At 37.1% G+C, this 20296-nt stretch overlaps 1 protein-coding gene across 7 annotated transcripts in view; it reads left to right on the top strand.

The window, feature by feature from the left end:
* Positions 1 to 20296, top strand: part of CNKSR2 (connector enhancer of kinase suppressor of Ras 2) — a 209482-nt gene that overhangs the window by 116468 nt on the left and 72718 nt on the right. For all 7 annotated transcript variants that reach the window (XM_064707352.1, XM_064707362.1, XM_064707373.1 and 4 more), the window contains 4 exons: positions 6923 to 7056; positions 10727 to 10938; positions 14794 to 14883; positions 16240 to 16454. In XM_064707352.1, coding sequence (XP_064563422.1) covers positions 6923 to 7056; positions 10727 to 10938; positions 14794 to 14883; positions 16240 to 16454 — 651 coding nt within the window. The remainder of the gene's footprint in view (positions 1 to 6922; positions 7057 to 10726; positions 10939 to 14793; positions 14884 to 16239; positions 16455 to 20296) is intronic.

Genomic DNA, 20296 nt, shown 5'->3' with positions numbered 1-20296 from the left:
AACACAGGAAAAACGTGGTGTCACAGCCTAATCATATTGTGATGAATGAGGGGGGAAGGTGGAAGTGAGCCCTAATGTAAGGAGGATGACACAAAATCAGACTGGATTTTTTTGTATGCATCCCACCAATCAATACATTTAATAGCTTATGCCATAGGTGTAGAAGGTAAGGTTTTCAGTGTATTAAATTAGAAGACTCATTTACATTACCATTTACAATGTGATGTTTTAATTGCGAACCTCTGAAACTTAATTTTGGCTTAAAGTGAATAATGTGGAGGCATTATTGGTAAATGACATTCAGCTTGTTCAGTCTGCAGTTGCGTTTAAGAACATGAAGTTTACCATTTGCAGCTGCATGACAAACTAAGCTTAATGGAGAGATAACAAATATCCCTGTGGGCTGGGAAAGTGCTCGATGGGTGTCCCAGCTCAGGCAGTGTGCAGGTACCACCAGTGCATGGAGCTGGTTTGTGCATGGGTGACAGGGTGTCCTAGGAGTTAAACATTTCATTATCAGTTTATAATTTAAGAGCTTACTGCCCACTGTTAGTGATCTAGGTTAGCCATATGCCAGCCAAACATTCACAGTCTCCAAGTGTGGAAAATGCTTTTAGATCATTCAGATGTTAACTGGTTTTTAATTGGCATAAATGCTTCTTAGAATTTTTAGCTGTTTCCTTTGAACAGCTCTGCCTTTGCATTGCAGTCTTGCCATGAACTAGGAGTTAAATTCAGGCTACGTAATTATTGATTAATTCTTAATTCTTGGTGAAGTTTTTTTCCTTTTTAGCAGAAACACTTATATTTATTCTTTTCATAAATTTTCTTATCCTTAGAATAAATATGAAAGGTTAGGAGAGAGAAAGAAAGAAGAATTATGCATCTGGTATAGCCATCCTGAAACTGAATGGTTTGATGTGCAGTAAAATAATACAATTAGCCTTTGGCTATACCATGCACCATTACATAATGAGTTTGTAAGCGCACTAATTCCAGCTCTAAGGTCAATCAGTACAGAAAAAACCCCTCCTTTTTTTCCCCCCTTGTGTCCTGATTAAAGAAAATGCTGTTTGGTTGATTGGGGATTTTTTTTTGTGTTTTCAGTGAGTTGATTGTCTGTTTTAATATCCATCAGTATCCAACCTCTTACTGGTAATCAAGGTTCTCCCATGATGCATTTTAGAATCATGTCCAAATTTGTGAAGTCAAGGGATTTTTCAGCCTGTGTTGTTTGTTACTGCTTTTTCAACAGTTGAATTAGACAGCTGTGGTCTTGGGGAATTTAGTGGGTGCCTTTCGCAAAGTTGAAAGTATTTATTAGTATGGTATTGTACCATAAATGTTAAGGTGCTATGCCTGCAAGACAAACCTTACTAAATTTGCCTTTCAGTTACTTTTTTTGATAGGCTGATCCATTGTGTGAGAACCTGGAATGATATTGCAGTTTGCAATATTTGTATTTCTGACTGCTCCTGAATATAGTGAACAAACCAATTAACTTCAACCCTTGTGTTTTTTTTTTTTTTTTTTTTTTCATTTTCCTTGTTTGATATAGAGGTGATTTTATCTTTGAACTCTCTAAATTTTTGTCTGGTTCAAAACCTAACCAAAATAAATTTCCTCTGCTCTAGATTGTCTGTTTTATTTCTCCTTTCCACTTTGTGTTGTTCTGGGGAGGTTTCAAAGGAAGGCTCCTTCAAGTGCTGTTGGAATAAAGGGGGAAAGTTCAATAGAGAAGATTCTCAGAGCACATGAAATTTTGTGTAAGTTGCTGGCAGCACACTAGCAAGAACCTAGCTGCAAAGTCCTCCTTTGTCTTCTGGAAAAGTCTTTGTTAATTACTCAAAAGAAAATGGACTTTATTACAGCGTGGAAGACTCTTCATCCAGTTATTTCAGTACAGAAAAGGAGTGCCAGAGCAGCCTGTGCCATGCTCCAGTTAATGTGGAATGCACCTGCTGGTGTCAGGGAGAAGGCTCTTCCTCCTGCACTGAGGATGGGGCAGGTCCAGCTGCCAGCCACATCTGCTGTGTTGACTTGGAAAAAAATCTTCTGACCCCTCCTTCACCAAGCCTTTTTAAATGTCACCTTTTGTATATCTTTATAGTTTGCTGTACTGTTTTGTATTTGATTAAATTGTACTGTTTTAAAAGCCACCAGCAGCTCAGTATCTGTAGTTTTTCTAACAGAGTTTGTTTTGGATTAGATGTGCATCATATTTCCACTGTTACACATTGAGCTTTTCATTTTCCTAAGAAGCAAAGGCAACAATAAGAAGCCCTTTGTTTGAAAGAAAATGATGCTTTTATTATTTTTATTCAGTATATTTTCTTATTTGATTATATTGCCTCCATTCATCTAGACACAATGCTATACTGTTTTCATCATTTATGACTAGAACTAATGATCCTATCCTTTTTAATTATTAAATTTGAATAAAACACTCAATTGTTTGTTTTTAAATTACTTAGTTGTCTTTTAACTGCATGGAAACTGGGCATTCTTTGTAGCACTGTTAAAATGAACTCTGAATTAGTTACAGTGTCTCATTATTTCATGTCATGATTGTTATTATAAAAAATTTATTGGAAACATTTTGTTCAATGTATTGCTGTAATTTTGATTCAATATGAAAAATATATTGGTAGTAAAATCTGCTTATTGATGCAAATACTGTATAAAGATAATGAAATCTAAAATTTTGTATTAGCTTTGCTTATATTTTGAAAAATTGTATGTCTTTTTTTGGAGCAATGTTTCTCAGACTTCTATTGCAGCTTTCAAGGGTGTTAATGAAAGGTTCAAAGAGTTTTGACATTTAAACATTTAAAATAATTTTAGATGGTGTATATTACATATTGATTACATTCATTGTTTAGATAGAAAAATCGAAAAGAATATGCTGATTCACTGGAACACCCTCCCAGTTTCTTCAGGACTGGGAGTGCAAAAAGCAGCAACGGGTCCTGTTGGCAAGAGGGAGGTGGGGACCACCGGGCAGAGCCAAGCAGGGGCAGAACAGCTACTGAAGGGAGGGGCCCTGTCTGCTGCTGGTCAGTGCTGCCAGGGATTTCCTTTTTCCCAGCTGCTGTGAGTAAAGACTGTTGCTTTCCTGTTCTGCAGCCAAGCAGCAGTTTAGAGAAGGCTCTGTAAAGAGTAATGAACCTGAGGGAGGGTGGTGCATTCAAAATGTTTGAGAAATAGTACTCCAAAATATATTGAATTATAGCTTTTGTGTCTGTCATTGTGGATTAAGATTGATGCAGAGTCATTTGTGTGACATTTTTAGGTTGTTCCAGTTTTAATATGTAACTTCCAAACTTTCTCTGTCAGGCTTTTCCCATGGGCTAAGTATTCAATTCTTTAGACCTGAAAATGTTTTAGTTTTATTGCTGTTTCAGCAATCCCACTTGCCCTGGCCAGCCTGCCAGAAGGAACTGCAGCAGGAGAATCTCTACTCCTTGGCAGAGAATTAAACCAGTGATACCGCTGATCTCCAAAGCATCCACTTGAGAAATACTTGATGGAGTTGCCTGTGGTTTTGTGTCCAAGGAGCCTGCATGTGGCCCTCTGGGTGGCTGCCCTTGAAGCAGAGAGCTGCACGAGCTGATTGCTTGCATGTGACCAGATTGACTTGAGCAGTTGAGATCTCTAAATTCCTATGCAAAATGCTGTGTACGTGTACCATACTTTTAGGCCATGTTCTGAAGGCTTTCTTTTCAACCAGAGAGGTCTGAAGACTTTTTCATTCTGTACATAAAAATGAAATCTGAACTTGTACAGCACAAGGTGGTAGTTACAGCAAGGCTTTCAGTGTGTTGAGCTACTACCAGGAGAGACCATTTGTATGTTCCTACCATGTAAAAATTCTTACTAACCTACTGATTTACTGATGTAATCATGATAAATGCTGGGGTTTTTAAATTGGAATTTCCCTTTTTTTGTATTTGGACAATTTTTCTGTTTGTTTGGAAATAAGCAGAGTTGAGGTTGGCAATGCAAAAGCAATATTGAAAATAAATGAGACATCCTAGTATATTTTGGGACAATCCTACAGGATTGTAGCTCCACGTGGATTGGATTGGATTGTGATTTCTGTCCCCTTGGGAGCTCCAGGTGCCCTGGGACGGTGAATTTGCTTTGCCATCCTGTGAGGTACCACAGTCATTCAGAGTGTCCACAGTTATACTGTGTCTTCACCTCTGATGGGGAACCACTGGCCTTCAGTAAGTTGGATAGCTCATGGCTTTCTGGGTTAGACTGAATACCATTTCTTCCTATTGCACTCACTGTTTCAACCACCTTCCTGTGCTAAAAGATAAACCAAAATACGCATTTGTCAAAGATGTCTAAACCCAAACTGATTTCCAGGATCAGCCAGCAATTTGCCTGGAGGACAAACTGACTTGTATGTCAGGGCTGTGTGTTGTACCAAACAGATTCCTCAGACTTCAGCATTTTTTTTTTCTTTTTCCAGAAGTTAGGACAATGTCATTAGAATTTATATAGTTGCAGCCTGGTATTCTAGGCTGTAACACAAGGGAAATTCTTTCTCTGTGTCCTCTAGCCCTGCAGCAGCTTGTCAGGATCACCAGAGGCACATCAAACTCTTGTAAGTCCAGAACGCTTTCATGCTTGAGCATTATTTTCCCTATGTGAGATAAACCATAAGCCCACTGCTTATGGTTTGACTGACTTTGGTTTCACTGACTGCCACAATTCTGGTCTCCAAGTCCCCCTCTCCTCTTACCTCCCTTTTCATGCAGATAAAGTAAAGGCTTGACTACTTTCTCTAAATGGAGAAGAGCAAACCCGTCTACACAGTTTGTCTTCCTCTCAGTGCTTCTGCTGGTATGAGCCATGAGCAAACAGCTTGGGCTTAACAAGTGTAAACAGGATCTAGGTCACAAAATCCTCTTGGCTTACAATGAAAAATAATTCAGTGGGCCACTCAGTAAGCCACAAAGTGTTCTTGTTATAGAAGTGCAGGGTATCAGAAAGGTAGCAAACACTGTTGTATTAGTGGTTCAAAGACGTCTATGGCTACAGTGTCACAGATGAAAATGTTAAAGGATAAGATTTTTGTTTCTCTGAAAGAGAGAAGGGGGGATGTTCAGGATGTTTTTATTGTTTTGGGTTGTTTTGGGGTTTTTGACCTGTTCTTGCCACCAATTTTATTCTTATTTTTGTAGATTTGTCTTGTTTTTAGTGGTTGTAGTCTTTTACCTGTCTGGTTTTTGTGTGTGTCTTTCTCCCTTTCTTTCTGTAAGTACTGGCAGTCTTTCTTTGGCCTGGCTGTAGGATACTCACATTAACTCTAATGAGCAACAGAAGAGTTAAGCAGTATCACTGTTTATAGGAGACAGATTTTGAACATTCAAACCCAGAAACCTTCTGTCAATTTATAGCTGTCGCTCTAAAGGTGGACTTGCAAAGTTTTAACAAGCAAATTTGAAGCATGTATTTTATTTTGTTAGGGCTACATAGCACCTAACACAGCTCTGTTCCAAAACAAGGCAGTAGCTGTCTAAAGGATGAGGTTTCCTAAGTGATATTTTTTGTTCCTACATACAGATTGTAAACAAGTGGCACAGTGGTGGGGCCTTGGCTTGGTAGGCATAGATTTGTATCTCTTATCACCAGCTGATGAAAGGCCAACATTCTGGCAATGATCCTGCTTTAAACTTTTTGGGTTTTCTGCTACAGTGTCAAGATTAATATCTAGAAAATGAGAATTTAATTATTCTGCACAGGAACACCCTTTTGCTCTGTTATAAAGTATTGGTAACAGTGCTGGGAGAAGGATCTTTCTATGCACCCATTCAGTCCACATTTAGAGCTTCTCTGCCATCAATACAGTGTGAAATGTTTGTGTCTTTAAGTAGTTACTAAGGTCATAAATTTTAGGTGTAGTGAACTCTCTTGAATCCTAGCACTTCTTTCTTCAAGGAATATACTTCCAAAAAGATGGAGGAGAAAAAACTCTTTCAAAGCACAACTCAGTATATTTTAATATTGGATTCTTTTTTGGGTATATGAAGATACTCTTGAACTTGCTATTCTGCTCTTTCTTTTTCTTCTGCCTGAGTTTAGCTATCACACAAACCAAGCCAGACAAGGCTTTTTTTTATAGACAGATGTGTTATTAAGTAGACTAAAACAAAGTTTTCATCTCATTTGATTTTTCTGCATCTGTGTAGAGACTTAGAAAATCTTGTGAAAAAATGTGATTAAGAGAAGGATACTGTATGAACTAGAATGGTAGCTAGAATGCATTATTATTTTGAAAGGAAGGTACAGTTTATTTACCTGTGAGTAAATGTTATTTTGTGAGGAGTGTACCCAGGAGAATGAATAATAATAATAATAATAATAATAATAATCTCCAGTTGATTCTTTCATAGCGTGTGTGCTCTGGGGATGCAGCACCTGATTTAACAGCATCTGCAGGCATAAGCTGAGGCTTTTACAGTTAATTCTTAAGCTGTAGAGCAGATGGAAGGACTTGACATTCAATTTAATACCTACTTATGCACCTTTTGCTGTAAACACTAGACTTTTTCTTTTCAATGTTAGTTTATTTAAGGAATTAACTGGATTCTGTTTGTTATTTACTCATTAAGCCTTCACCAGTAGCTCATGTGATCACTGATTTTATGGGCATTGGCAATAAACTTGCTGTGCTAAAGAGAAAAAGATGGAATCAGAGGAGTCAATTTTATAAGCACAATACATGTCCATTTGTAGATTTGTCCTCTTAGCATGAGTGGGTTTTTAGTCAGTTTAAAATCACCCAGAATGTTAGAACTGCTAACTGTTTCTTTAGACTTCTGAACTAATTCTGGTTTTGGCTTTTACAAATAAAAATGTGTAATATATAAGGATAATCCTGATTATTTCTCTTTCTCTTTTGAACCAGCCTCTTATTCCTAGAAGCCCTACAAGCAGTGTTGCTACTCCATCCAGCACTATCAGCACACCTACAAAAAGAGACAGCTCTGCCCTTCAGGATCTCTACATACCTCCTCCTCCAACAGAACCTTATGTTCCAAGGTAAGAAAGACCATTTCTCAGCACAATTTGAAAAAAAAAAGTTTGTGAAGTAACCATTCTGTTCATACGTATTTATTAGTCTTCCCTGTGGATAATACTGTATTAATACTGTATTTTGCAGGTAAACTGGTTATTAAGGGTAGATGTGTTGAATCAGACCCAGAAAATTCTGAATCAGTATTTTGTCTGCAAAAAGTAGCCTTCAGAAAAGAAGGTCCAGTACCCTCTTTTCTCATATATGGGGTTATCAATTGGCTGCAACAGTCTCATTCAGAAGAGCAAAATTTACCTGAAACCCTGGATCTGTAACTAGGAAAGGAGCTCATATTTGTCCCCTTGCCCAATAATGTTAATGCAGAAACTGAGTCTGAGTTAAATGAAAGAAACTTTTCAACTCCAAGAACAGAACTGTTCAGTCCTGCTATAGTGTTTTCTTTCTCTGATATTTGAGAAATTTCAGGTTTGTGTTTTAGTGTGGCCACTCAGCCAGACTGTGCAGTGACTTTGCTGTTCCCTGTCAGTACAGCCGATACTCTGACCTGCCACCTGGAACAGCATTTTCATTTCTCCCAGGTCTCTGGACTTGCTGAGCCAAAAGAGCAGCAGATCCTCCTTGCAGATTCATTAGCCTACCTTTACACAACCACCAATGATTCAGTATAATTCCATAATGTACACAGATTCCTGAATTCCTGAAACTCTGAGAGAATTATGGCCTACAAATAGTGCAAAAAGTGGCTGCCCAGAGTTTTAGGATTGTCTTTAAGAGGAATCAGAATTCCTAAAGCTTCCATAATCTTAGACACAGGTATCATATGTCCAGTTAATGTATTTTTAAATTAATTGTTGCTTTTCTTTTAGTTACCTTTCTTGGAAAGGTTATAAGGGCAGCATGTTCTTTCTTGCACCTCAGTGTCTTGTACCTGAGTTTTTCTTACACTTTCTTATCAGCAGCTCCTCTAGCCAGTTGATAAGATGTATGACCTGATACTGACAGGACTTTCCACGGGCTTGTCCAAGAGTGAGGTATATGGCAAGTTAAATTGCCTCCTGGGGAGGACTTGACATTCTATGATAAATTATTACTTTTCAGATATATGAAAAACCTTGCAGGGCACAAGTGTGATTTTGACTTCATGAGGATGTCAGAAGCCTTTTGTGAAGCCTTAAGCTGTGTCCCATGTTCCTTCCATGTACATGGCTTGGTTTCTGTTTCTCAGGGAAAAAAATAATTATTTCAAATGTGGCATGTATAATCCAGTTGAACTAACCATACTCTAGTTCACTATAACTATTTTTTTTCTTTAGATTAAATGAGAACATTCTTAGTCATGACACTTGAATTGTGCACAGTAAATGAATACATATTTTACCTCCCTGATAACAATTCTTTGTTATGCTCACATAAATATTTTAAGGGCATGGTTTTCAGAAAATTTACAGAAAAGAACCAAGTATTTAATTCCAATCCAATAACATAAAAAAAGTTGGGGGGGAAGAAAAACCCAACCAAAGAGTAGTCTTAGGTGTGTTTCTCTTCGAATGCAGTAGTCATATGGTAAAAACCCAGTGCTCCTGAAACTGATTATGTTTACCATCACAATATATTTATTTGATAAGAAGTGCATCCTCATCCTTAAATTATTTTTGCTAAACATTCACTACTCTTCAGTTTTTGAGTTCTGCTGTACAAATTGAGAACTTCCAAATGAATTGTGATTATTTTTAATAACATCTCTTAAATCATGATGATAATGCAGTAGTTTGGACCAATTCAGATTAAATCTTATAATACATATTAGTACAAGCTGTAATCTTGTAGAGAGATTAGGCTTGGTACATTTGAATTTTTTCATCAGCTTAATCCAAATGGACTGTTCTTGAGTTCACCTGTCTCATAGGGTGCAGTGTTTCTGAATAATTTGCTAGGGCATTTCATCAGATTTTTTGCCCATGATTAACTATATTAAATCATGTGTGTATTTTGGGTATTATCAAACTGCTCAACATCTGTTTCTCAGCTTGTTGTTGCCATTCCAAAGGAAGAAAAGCAAACAATCAAGCCTCCTTTTGTTCCTAGAATAGAGGAACAGACTTGATATTTTGATGTAAATTGTAAAACCCAAAGGCTGGGTGATGATACCCACAGACAGTACAGCTGCTGACATATCCTCTCATGGATGGCATGACAAAAAGGGACCAACACTTGCCATGTGCTGGTTGCTTAGGAGTGCTGGTATATTAGTGCCTGCTCATATTTATCAAGCACCTTTGGGGATGGGAACTGGAGCCCTCATCTCTAGAGGGCTGTGGCAAAGGGTGTTTGCCTGATGGCTCTGTATTAACTCCATGCTTGCAGTAAAGATTCCTTTAGGTCAGGCTGCACTGCCTTCCTTGGGCCAGCCCTGATGGTGGCTGCAGCATCAATCAGCATCTGGCTGGTTTATGTCAGTGTCCATCCTGTTACCTGCTGGGGTGCCCAGCTCTGTCAGCACAGAAAGGCTCTTTTTGAGTGGAGGAGAGCCCACAGCCCTGTTGGGGCTGCACCAGCCTCCTTCCCTGAGCCAGCACCATGCCTGCTCTGGGAAAGCAGCTTGGCCAAAGTGAGTGTAGTGATCAGTGGGGGTTTGTGATGCTGCACTGTCACACCAAGGCAGGATGGCCTTTTCTCATCCTGCATGGCTGCCATGAGGAGGTTTTGCTTGGTCCTCAGATGGAGTCTCAAGATTCCAGGTGAAGTAGGGGTCAGCATGGTGGCCAGCTTGGAACTCGCATGGAGGTTCACAGTAGCTGAAGGACTCCAACAAGAGCATATGGCCCAGCTTGTCTTTTGATTACCTCTTGAATACTGACTTCTCTCTTGACCACCTTAATTGTGCTGCCTAGAAATGGCTGTCTGATCAGGTCTTTTGCAGCCATCTCCAGGCAGTTGTAGCAGCACATTTACTATATAAGTCCTAGTTCATCTAGTGCAAGAAAGGACTCCTAACCCAACGCTGCTTGCTCTCTTGTTTGATGCCTTTGACTATTTTCCATTTTCAAAGAGTGGGGCAGGGGTGGAGGAAAGCAAAAAGATCATGGGCATCTGACACAAAGTGCAGAGTGAGCACTGTCCTGGGGTAGCAGCTGATAAGAGGTGCTGCACACTGTATGTGAAAATGCATGGATGTGTTTATACAACTTCTAGACTGAAATGATTGTGCAAAACTATATCAGGTGTCTGTACATCTTCCGTGCCTGGTTCATCTTGATCTGGGATAAAGTGTGAGGAACCAGACTGAGTTTGCTGATGCTTACCACGTAGACATGTCTTAAAAGTATGCGATGTAAGGCCAACATTTCTCCTCTGCCCTAAATCCCAAAGTGCTAGGTAGATTCCAGAAAAAAACAAGAAAAAATTAAAAGAGTATTTGCACATCAATTTTATTTCAATAATAATTTTCAAGAGAAATCCATGAGATGGATAAATCAGTAAAGAACTGAACAAGCAGAAATGTGTGAGGTAGCTGGCATATAAATGCATATATACTATGTGCTCCTGATGTGGGGTGGATTTCATCTGTTTCAGCATATAAAATATTGGCATAGGCCCATGTTTATTGCAATATTCACAGTATAAAAAATCAGTATTTTATCTCAATATATTAAAAACTTTTCTTTTTAACTGAAGGGATGAAAAGGGAAATCTCCCCTGCGACGATGTTGGCAGACATATAGTGGGCAAACCGGTTCATACAGGATCTGAATCTCCAAACTCATTTCTGGACCAAGAGTATCGGAAACGCTTCAACGTGGTTGAGGAAGATGCAGTTTTGTACTGCTATGAGTATGAGAAGGGAAGAACAAGTGGTCCTGGAAGGAGAGAGAGCACACCAACATATGGTACAGCATTGATCTCATAAAGATAATCACCATTTGTTGATTTCAGGATTTTCATGCATCTGCTTTTGTTTTTAACCATGGAAATACTTCTGGTGGCCATTGATTTTGCTGAGAATTAAATACTACTTTAGTATAATTTCAGCCAAAGAGCTTATCCTGTTATAGGAAGGAAAAAATATTTACTATGATAGGTAAGTCCAGTTTAAAATTGATGAGGTTTCTGTATATATATTTTTGCTATCAGCTTAGTTTTCCAGACTATGTTTCAGTATGATTTTATTGAAAAAACATATACCAGAAGCTCATATTTTTTTACTAAAAATTCAGAATGGAGTTTCTCTCATTGGAAGGGCAAGATTTGAATAAGCTTTGGAATTCAGATCTGGAAAATTTTTCTTAGGTATAACAACAATCAAATCCCTTCAGATTTACCAAGAGGTGACTTACTGCTTTCATGCTGCACTGCTCTCTAAAACTCTAATTCTTTAGTCTTAGAATTGAAGTATGACTGATGACAGTGGTCTTTTTTTGGTAATACTGTATTAACCTCCTGTAACTTCCTTTGTTACAAATGGTGGCTTTTTACATATAGCAGTTCCTCATTATTTGAGACCATGGGTTGTTACAAAAGGAATTTTGCATGTAAGCACACATGTGTATTTGTGCTACATCCACATCTTGGATTTTGGCTTATTTAGAATGAGAATTCAGGAACAATTTCTGGTGAGAGTTCTGATGTTCAAACCCTTCTACTCCAACTTATTTTACCCTTGAAACTGTTGGAACTCTTCCTTTACCTAGTGTGGTAACTGGTTTAGCTTTGGACTAGGAGACCTGGTTTTCTGTTGCCAAGTATAAAATTGTACAGACATAGAGTTGGTAGGCTGTGGAAGAAAATGAATAGGATATCTCATGTTTAAAAAAGTTATTTTGACTGCTATAGTATTAGCTGAGCACACACTTGAACATTTTTTCAACCTACCTGCTGTGTTACTTCAGCTTTAAAAGTGAGCACAAGCTGTATGTTAGTTATTGTAACAGTCCTGTCATCATATCCCTTTGTGAAGAAAATAGATGTAAATTATGAGGAAGCATAGATTTAGTACATCATGCAGCCAAGCCCCAGAATCACTTGGGGACCTTGATATAAATTGAACTTGACCTGTGTAAAGTATCCTCAGGACCTGGAGCAGCAAGCTTGCACAACATGAAAGGTTGCATTTTCACAAAATGCACTCTTTCTACACAAGTGCACCATCCTGCTGAAAAATCTTCAGTATCCTTTTGATTTCAAAGTGTTTTCAAGTGTTTTCTAACCATGCCCATTCTGTGCAAAATAACTAAGTTTTGAAAATGCATACATCAATTTTATTACTCCAGTATTTCAAATATTACAATTGGTGGCTGCAGTCAGTTCCATTAACAGAGATGTACTCACTGTTCCAGACATTAAATTTTAATACTGGTGGTTGAGAGGAAAGAACACATTTCTTCTTCAAGCACTGCTGAATCTATTATTTTGTTATAGGATAGCTTTTTCTGCCTTTTTTTTTTCTGTTAGCAGAAAGGGTCATAAAGACATGGATCAAAGACTCCACTGAAAATCAGTCATTATTTAACACATTTGTTTTACAGTCTTTCACTTTTGATCTCACTTTTTTAATGAATTCAATTCCATTTTTAATGAATTGTCAAGTCCATTTTCATTTAAGTGTATTTTCTAAAAATATTACTATTTCAGCATTAAATTCTAAAGTTTCCCACATGCATTTGTTAGCATAAGGTTTGTGGGTAGGCATGGCCTTAGGGTTTCACAGAAATCTGGAAAATGACAATAACACTCTTCTGGCTTATGGTCACCCATTAAAGAAGGTCAGAGAGAGTTCCCAGGCCTAGAGAAATAATTATTTTCAACATGTACTTACCATTAATCTTGTGATGTGTCAACTTTTTTGCAAAAATTTTCTCAGTTCTCCTTCATGAGAGGTTAATAAGGCCCTTAGTAATTTCTTTACTGGAATCTTTTGATATTTTTTGACAATGTTAACAAAGATATTTCTCTTTGTTGCTCTTACTGGCTTTGAGGTCTTCCATAGTTGCTGCTAATTGGCCTTGGAAAGCTTCTGTTCACATGCAAGATGAAAATTTTCCTAAGTGTCCTTTCGATGGAAAAGAGATTAGGGAATCCATAGGGGTGTAAAACCAAGGTTAGTAGGAGAGGAACCAACAAATGAAACTTGAGTTTAAGGAGAGAAACAAATTTGATCATTGCAGTTTTAATGCCAGATACAAAAGCTGGTACTTTGAACAGCTGAAGGTTTTGCAGATAATTTGTTGTTACTTTTGATAACAGTCAGATTTAAACAATCAATTTTGTAGCTTTTCTATTTTATGAAGTGTGCAGGTAATAAGATACTATTTGTTTAACCTCACAAAGAAAAGAAGGTTTTATTTCTAGAAAAAGAAACTGTTGAGAGCTGTTTATGATCAAGTAAACATGAGCCAAATGCATTCCCCACTCAGGAAATGACTGTGTGCACTAAATCTTACCAGCTTCAATCAGACTTAAATATGTGTCCCTAAATAGTAAAATGAATGATAAGAGAAAATTATGATTTTCCTGAGTAGTGAAGTATTTGTGACCTGATCCTGTGGTCTGAACAGAATGTACAACTTTTTTTGTCAATTTTTTTTTTAAGATCATAAAAACTTTTATCATTATGCTGGCTGAATGGTGTTGTTGTGTTTTCCATGGACACAGTACTTCAGCTGGGAGATGGACATGTTTGAATATCTGCTTTCATTATAAACATGTATTTTTTTTCAGTGTATCATGAATTTAAACTCAAAATGTGGAGTAAAACTTTCATGTAGGAATTTTCTACTAAAATAATTTACAGGACTTTTGAAGTTTTTACTTTAAGCTTTGCTACTTTTAAAATCAAACTATTTACTTGCTTTTTGGATTTGTGACTGGTAGATTGATTTAAAAAGTGCAAGGGAAATCTTGTTTGGAAAACATTTTGTTTTCAGTCTGTCAGATAATATGCCGTGTGCTATGCTTCTCTGGTTTGTTTCAATATATTATTTACATACACTTTGTTTCAATACACTGTTTAACTTGCTAAAGAATTCAGACCATTCTGACCATTCTAAGTGGCCCCACTAAGTTCCTTAGCACACTGATTTTACTGATTTCCAACTATATACGTGAAGCATTTTTTAAAATCAATTCAGCAGCTTCCATTCAAAATTTAAAAGAATAGTCTTCAGCTGTTCTTTTTATTGCTGTCTGAGATCAAAGTGAATTTAGCAATAAAAATGTACTTTGCTTTCTGTGGATGAAATGCAACAAAAGAAATGACATGTAGAGGTTTTCTATTTCCTTCTCAGTCTCTGATGGATCTTGTAAGCCCACCAGCAAATATGCTATTTGTGAAGGTACTTCAGTGATATGCACAAGTTTCTGTTACCCACAATTCCCATGTGCTTTAAAACAGTTCTCCCATGTGTGTGCCAGAGGCTTCCAGAATAAGAAATAGATACTGCTCAGTGAAAGCTGAAGTAATTTGAATGTGTTTTCAGTATCAGACGTCATTCTACTGATGACTTTGTAGGACACTGGATTTATTTTCTAAAATTTAAAAAAATTCCATTAAATACTTAGCTGCTTCTTTTCTGTTAAAGAGAACAGAACTCCTGTCTTAACCTCTTGTTCAGAGGCAGCGCTGGATCCTCTTTCATAAGCAACCCTGTAGAATTGCAGCTTAGCACATAATTTGTTCTTTCTTCTAAAGAATGTTGGGTTAATGCTGCCTTATGGTGCATGATCTCAATTCTTTCCTCTGTTTCCAGGGAAGCTGAGGCCTATTTCTATGCCAGTAGAATATAACTGGGTGGGAGATTATGAAGACCCCAATAAAATAAAAAGAGATACTAGGAGAGGTAAGTAATCTGAACACACGTCTTATACAAGGCAAGGTTTTATCTTGCTTTAAGCTATATATTTCAGCATCATTTTGCTGCTTGCTTAGCTATATATGTTTGTGAACCTGTTTTGGTATTTTGTTTATTATATATGCTTAATTTTTTGCAGAGTCTATTTTAGGATTGAGAAGTTGGTTGGAAAACATTCTAGAGCAGAATGGGATTTACTTCAAAATCAAAGAGGCTAAGTTCTTCTGGGTTGTGAGGCTTGGATACATTACTCCACGTACAAAATTATGACCTCTGAGATTGCTGTTATCAACCAAGAACAAGATGTTACAGCAATGATAGCTATTTCTGTAAAAATAACTAAATATTCAGTAGGGATCACAAAAGGAAACACTTAGGAATTATTAGGAAAAGAATACAAGACCAAATTTAGAAGCATTCTTTTGCTGCCGTGTCAGTTGTTGTCATGGTATGTGTGTGGAATCCCAGTCTCTTAATCTCTTAAGAAAAATACAGTTGAATTCAAGAAAGTTTAGGAGACAACAAAAATTAATCAGATGCCTGAATTGACTTCTGAACTGGGGCCAGTTACACAGGCTGGCCATTCTCAGTTTGGGAGCAGGACATAATAAAATTTTATAAAAGCTTACGTGGACTGAAGTAAGGAAATAGGTTTGTCAGTGTTTAATCTGAAACAAGAGCAAAGAGCTCAAATATCGCTGTCAGATGCTGGATAAAAAGAAAATGAGCTGGTGCAGTTCATGTTCAAGTTGAAGAACATCTTGCCACAGGAGGTTGTGGGTACTAGAAGTTCACATTAATGCAGGGAAAGAGAGACAATTTTGTGAAAAAGAAATCGGATGAGGTTTCCTAAATTGACAGACATTGCTTCTGGGTCAGCTACAAATTGGTACATGCTGGAAGAGTATTCAGGGAAAGTATGTATGATATGAATGATCCCCAATGAACATTCAGAGCAAATTACTTTAAAATGTGTGGTGCCGCTGACTTTTGTATTAATTATGACTCCTGGTTAAAAAAGTAGCAAAACCCACAGAATTATCATAGGTCCATCATTGCTTATTTTTTTAAAACTCCAAGACAAAATTTATTGATGACATCTTCTCTTATATTTTGTACCCATTATTTAAAACATACCAGAATAAGAGTCGTGAATTTTCCCTACCAGAAGTTTTCTTTCTTATTATATCTGAACCAAAGAAGCATATGGGTTTTTAAATTAAATAGTCCCAAAGAGTTAAAATTGGCAGTAGATCTTAGCAAGAATATTGCATGTTCTGGAAGCAGGATTTACATGCATGTAAAAGTTCACAATGATGTTTTGCATTACTTTCCTTTCAACAGAAAATTCATTGCTTCGCTATATGAGCAATGAGAAAATAGGTCAAGAAGATTACATGTTTCAAAGGAATAGCAAAAAGGATACTGGGAAAAAGTCCAAAAAGAAGGGAGACAAGAGTAGTAGTCCAAGTCATTACTCACTGTTGCCTAGTTTACAAATGGAGTCATTGAGGCAAGAAGTCATGGGCACACCTGGACCAGAAACTGCTATGTACCATGTAAGTAAAAATAATATTAACAAAAGTAATTTCTCTGTGCTTGTGGTAAGAGATAGTCTTGATTTAGTAGTGTTCTTCAAACCTTCTCTGGACTGCTGCTGTTGCACTGATTTATATTCTTCAGACAATAACTAAGTCTCAAAGAAATATTTTAGAATTCTTGATTTTGCTGTTAAGATGAAGGATGGACAGCATTATTTTATTTCCTGTATTTGAAAATGGCACTTTTGAAATGCAGTGTGGTATCTCTGCCTTGACTGACTTGCTGCTGATGGAAAAGGAAGCAGCAGCAGTTTCCTGACTGGCTAGATACCTTCTTCCCAGCATCTTCATCACTGCAATATGCTAAGTATTGTCAGATAGCCCCTTTACTACAGGTACTTGGAAGGCCTGATAATGGCAGGAAAACTTGTGGGAGGTGTTTGTTTTCCTTTGAGTTAAGAGGAGCTCTAATGCATGTAACTGTTTTTAACATACAGCCCTCAGGAATGCAGGTATAAATGTGAAGGTAGCAGTTCTGCTGGATAGGATGCAAAAGGAAAATTGCAGTAGCTTGCTTGTTTTTAAGTGTGTCCAAAAAATGGAGTTAGAAGATCACAACATATTTAAAATGTGATAAGACATTCACCCCATAGCACTTTCCATGTTTCAAGAGAATACTCATCTCTCAGTGACATTTGTTTCTCAGTATATGTTAAATTCCTGACACTATGCAGTAACAAAATCTTCTCTTTTAAGGTACCATTTTTTTTTTTGCTTTGGTTCCCTCTATAACATAGTAAGTCTAGTTTCCAGATTCTACAAAATGAACAATGCACACAGGAACTGGCGGGTTCTCAAAGCTCTGGTTTGGAAGTTAATGAGCAACAGCAAGCATAGAATTGACAACAAGCATTTTTCATTTACTTTGGGTATCCATCTACAAAACACTTGAAATGTTACCACCCCAAATTCCACCAGTATCAGTTAATCCTTCTTGTGCATCATTGCCATTGCCATCTCTCTCTGTAATGCCGTTAAATCTTCAGCATCTATTTGAAAGTTTAGTTGGAGCTTATTACTTTATAAAACTAAAAAAAGGTTATCCATTCTTTAGAATACAAATCAGTATTGATCTGCTAACTGGTTATGGAACAAAATGCTTGAAGTAAACTGAAAAAGGAATCTTGGACTATTGATTTGTCCAAGAAATGGGAAATAGAAAGGAGCCCTTCACAAAACATTTACAGTGCACTGCAGCTGAATATTGCTGATGCTGCCTCTGCAAGCTGGCTGCTATTATGCAGTTCCAGAGTTTCTAAGTAGTAATGACACCCAAGTATTCTGGTGCATATTTCTTTTGCCACACAGCAGAGTCAAAGGTTTTTTAATAAATTGGGCAAAACTTTTCTTTCAATCTTCAATAAACAGTGCAGTGAGCACACAAAGAATGGGGGAGTACAGATAACACACAAAGAACTCCTATCTGTTTGCAGTAAAACTTTATTAAGCTATAGACAACAAATCAGACAATGAAAACATACTTTATACTCAAATTGCATCTTAAAGATCACTAAAAGAGTGGCTGTCCTATTAAAATTTTCTTTTTACAATCAGCAGCTACCTAGTTTTTCCCAAAGATTTCAGATTATTTGTAAATGGAAGCCTCCAGATACGCATGAGTTGAGTGTAAAAGAACTACCCTGATAGTAGTGAAAGAGCTGGAGGGTTTTTTTGTTTGGTTTGGTCTGGGTTTTTCCAGAAGTCAATGTTTTCATCATGCTAGAATATCAGGGGAAGAGAGAATACTGTGACTGTGCTGTGTATACCACAGGCCAGTAGATTTTTCTAAAGTAAAGAGCAGCCTCTACCATGTGGCTTTAGTTAAATTTGAACCTTTAGTGCCTCCATTGTTTGCATAAGGTCCCTGTGCTAAAGAACACTCCACCAGGCTTGTTAAGTAGCTCAAATCCCTCATTGCTCTTGTTTTTAAGAGTATTCATCTGTTACCCTGTGTTTACCTGGCTTCTAAGTCCAACCGTAATTTTAAATGTACCATTATGCATTATCCTCTGGATTGAACCATCTTTAGTTACCAAATTTATCCCTCAATATAGGATTTTACAGGTTATAATCAAATAATTTTGTAGACTCCTCTTGCTTGCAAGAGTTATAATGATCTTCTTAGGTTTTTCTTCAAAAATTGTGTTTTCACATCCTTTCCTCATTCTCAAAATTCTTTCAAATCTTCATATCTAATCCTAAACTATCTTAAGCATCCTTCCTAAAGTATGTATGCCAGCACAGCACATAAATTTCCAGAAGCTGCTTGGAAAGGTTACATAACCATTCCTGTTCACTACTTCTCTATTTAAATGCTCAAAGGACTGATTACAGATTTTATCCATAGCCTTGGAATGACAATGTGTTTGTTACTTGGTTTTAGTTTTATTTTTTCTGTAATGGTATTATTTCAAATCAGTTATAGGCAAGATAGATATTCCCAATCTAAAAGCTTTTATCTTGCATTCTTTGTTCTTAAATGCAGTACATTCTATGTAGTTGGTCATGTTGAAACATGTAACTTCTTGGGTATGATTGCTAAATAATCCTTGTCTCTGAAGCAACTCTAAGTATGAAATATGTGAGGGTAAGGACTCTGGACCCTCAAACTGGACCCCCATGACTCTCAAGTCCATAACAAAGGAGTATTGAAGATCCAGGAATCTGGGGTCTGGTGTGGGGTCTCCTTGTTCTGAAATTATATTTTTAATGTGTGTACTCAGTGAAATAGAAAGCATGCACATTTCATTTCTTCTTCTTTTTCTTCTATTTTTCCTTTTACTGAATTCCCTGGAGTAAAAGCCATGCTGCTCATTCAGCAGTAAGGTTTTGTGTCGTTCTCTGGTCTTTGATTCTGTGTTACCTTTATTCAGTGATGTTTTCATTCTTTTTTGACTCCATTGCTACAAATGTTAAATAATTTTGGACTAAAATGCATCCCACTGGCCTTTTTCCTTTTGGATTTTGCAGCTATTGACATGAGCAGGTTGATTACCTTTTTACTGTGAAGCTTTTCTGCAGAAAAGCACAATAGTGCTGACTTCAGCTCCTTCTGCAGCTTTTATGTATAGCTCTATAGAAAAGAAAAATCTTTGTTCAAAAAAATACACTGCTGAATTAAATTACCACAGCAGAAATGGTATTATTTTTTGTGCTGTAAACAAAGTGGATTGTGTTAAAAAAATTACCATGGTAATGTAGAAGTGCCTGGTTGTTATTTGCTAAAAGCTATTCTGTAAAATGCCGGCAGATTCAAATTGTTATATTCTAAAATGATCACAAGATTGTGTCAGTCTAGCATTTTTCTGACTGTCAGGGTAGTAAACTTGCATTAAATCACCAGTTTCAAAAGTTTTTATTGTATTACTGACCTGCCTTTGCCATCAAAACTGTCTGGTCAAGGGTACGTTTCAGTTGCAGCCTTGAAAAGTGAACAGGGTTTGTTTGTGTCCACTGAACATAACCAATGTGATAGCCAATACCACAGCAAAATGAAAACTAATTTGTGTTGTGTCTGTGAACTAAACATCTCTTGTATCCTGTTCTGGTGTTTCTGAATCCTCATATACAAATTTTCTGCACTTCTTTGGTTTGTTTTTTTTCCCATCCTAGAAATTGGTTTTGGTGTTTTGTTGATTTCTAGACAAGTTGTTGTTCTTGCATTCTATTTTTCTTCCTCAGTATTGTAAAAGAAACCAACACAGAGTGTTAATGTTTTTATTAAGCTGAGGCAAACTGTTTGAGCTGTTGCTAATCTGATGCGCAGGCAGGTGTTCAATGTGATCTATTTCTGTAGGTAG

This window comes from Zonotrichia leucophrys, chromosome 1, assembly GCF_028769735.1.
Source record: "Zonotrichia leucophrys gambelii isolate GWCS_2022_RI chromosome 1, RI_Zleu_2.0, whole genome shotgun sequence".
Lineage (NCBI taxonomy): Eukaryota > Metazoa > Chordata > Aves > Passeriformes > Passerellidae > Zonotrichia > Zonotrichia leucophrys.
The sequence above is the reverse complement of the archived record's forward strand: the minus strand, read 5'-3'. Positions and strand labels throughout refer to the sequence as shown.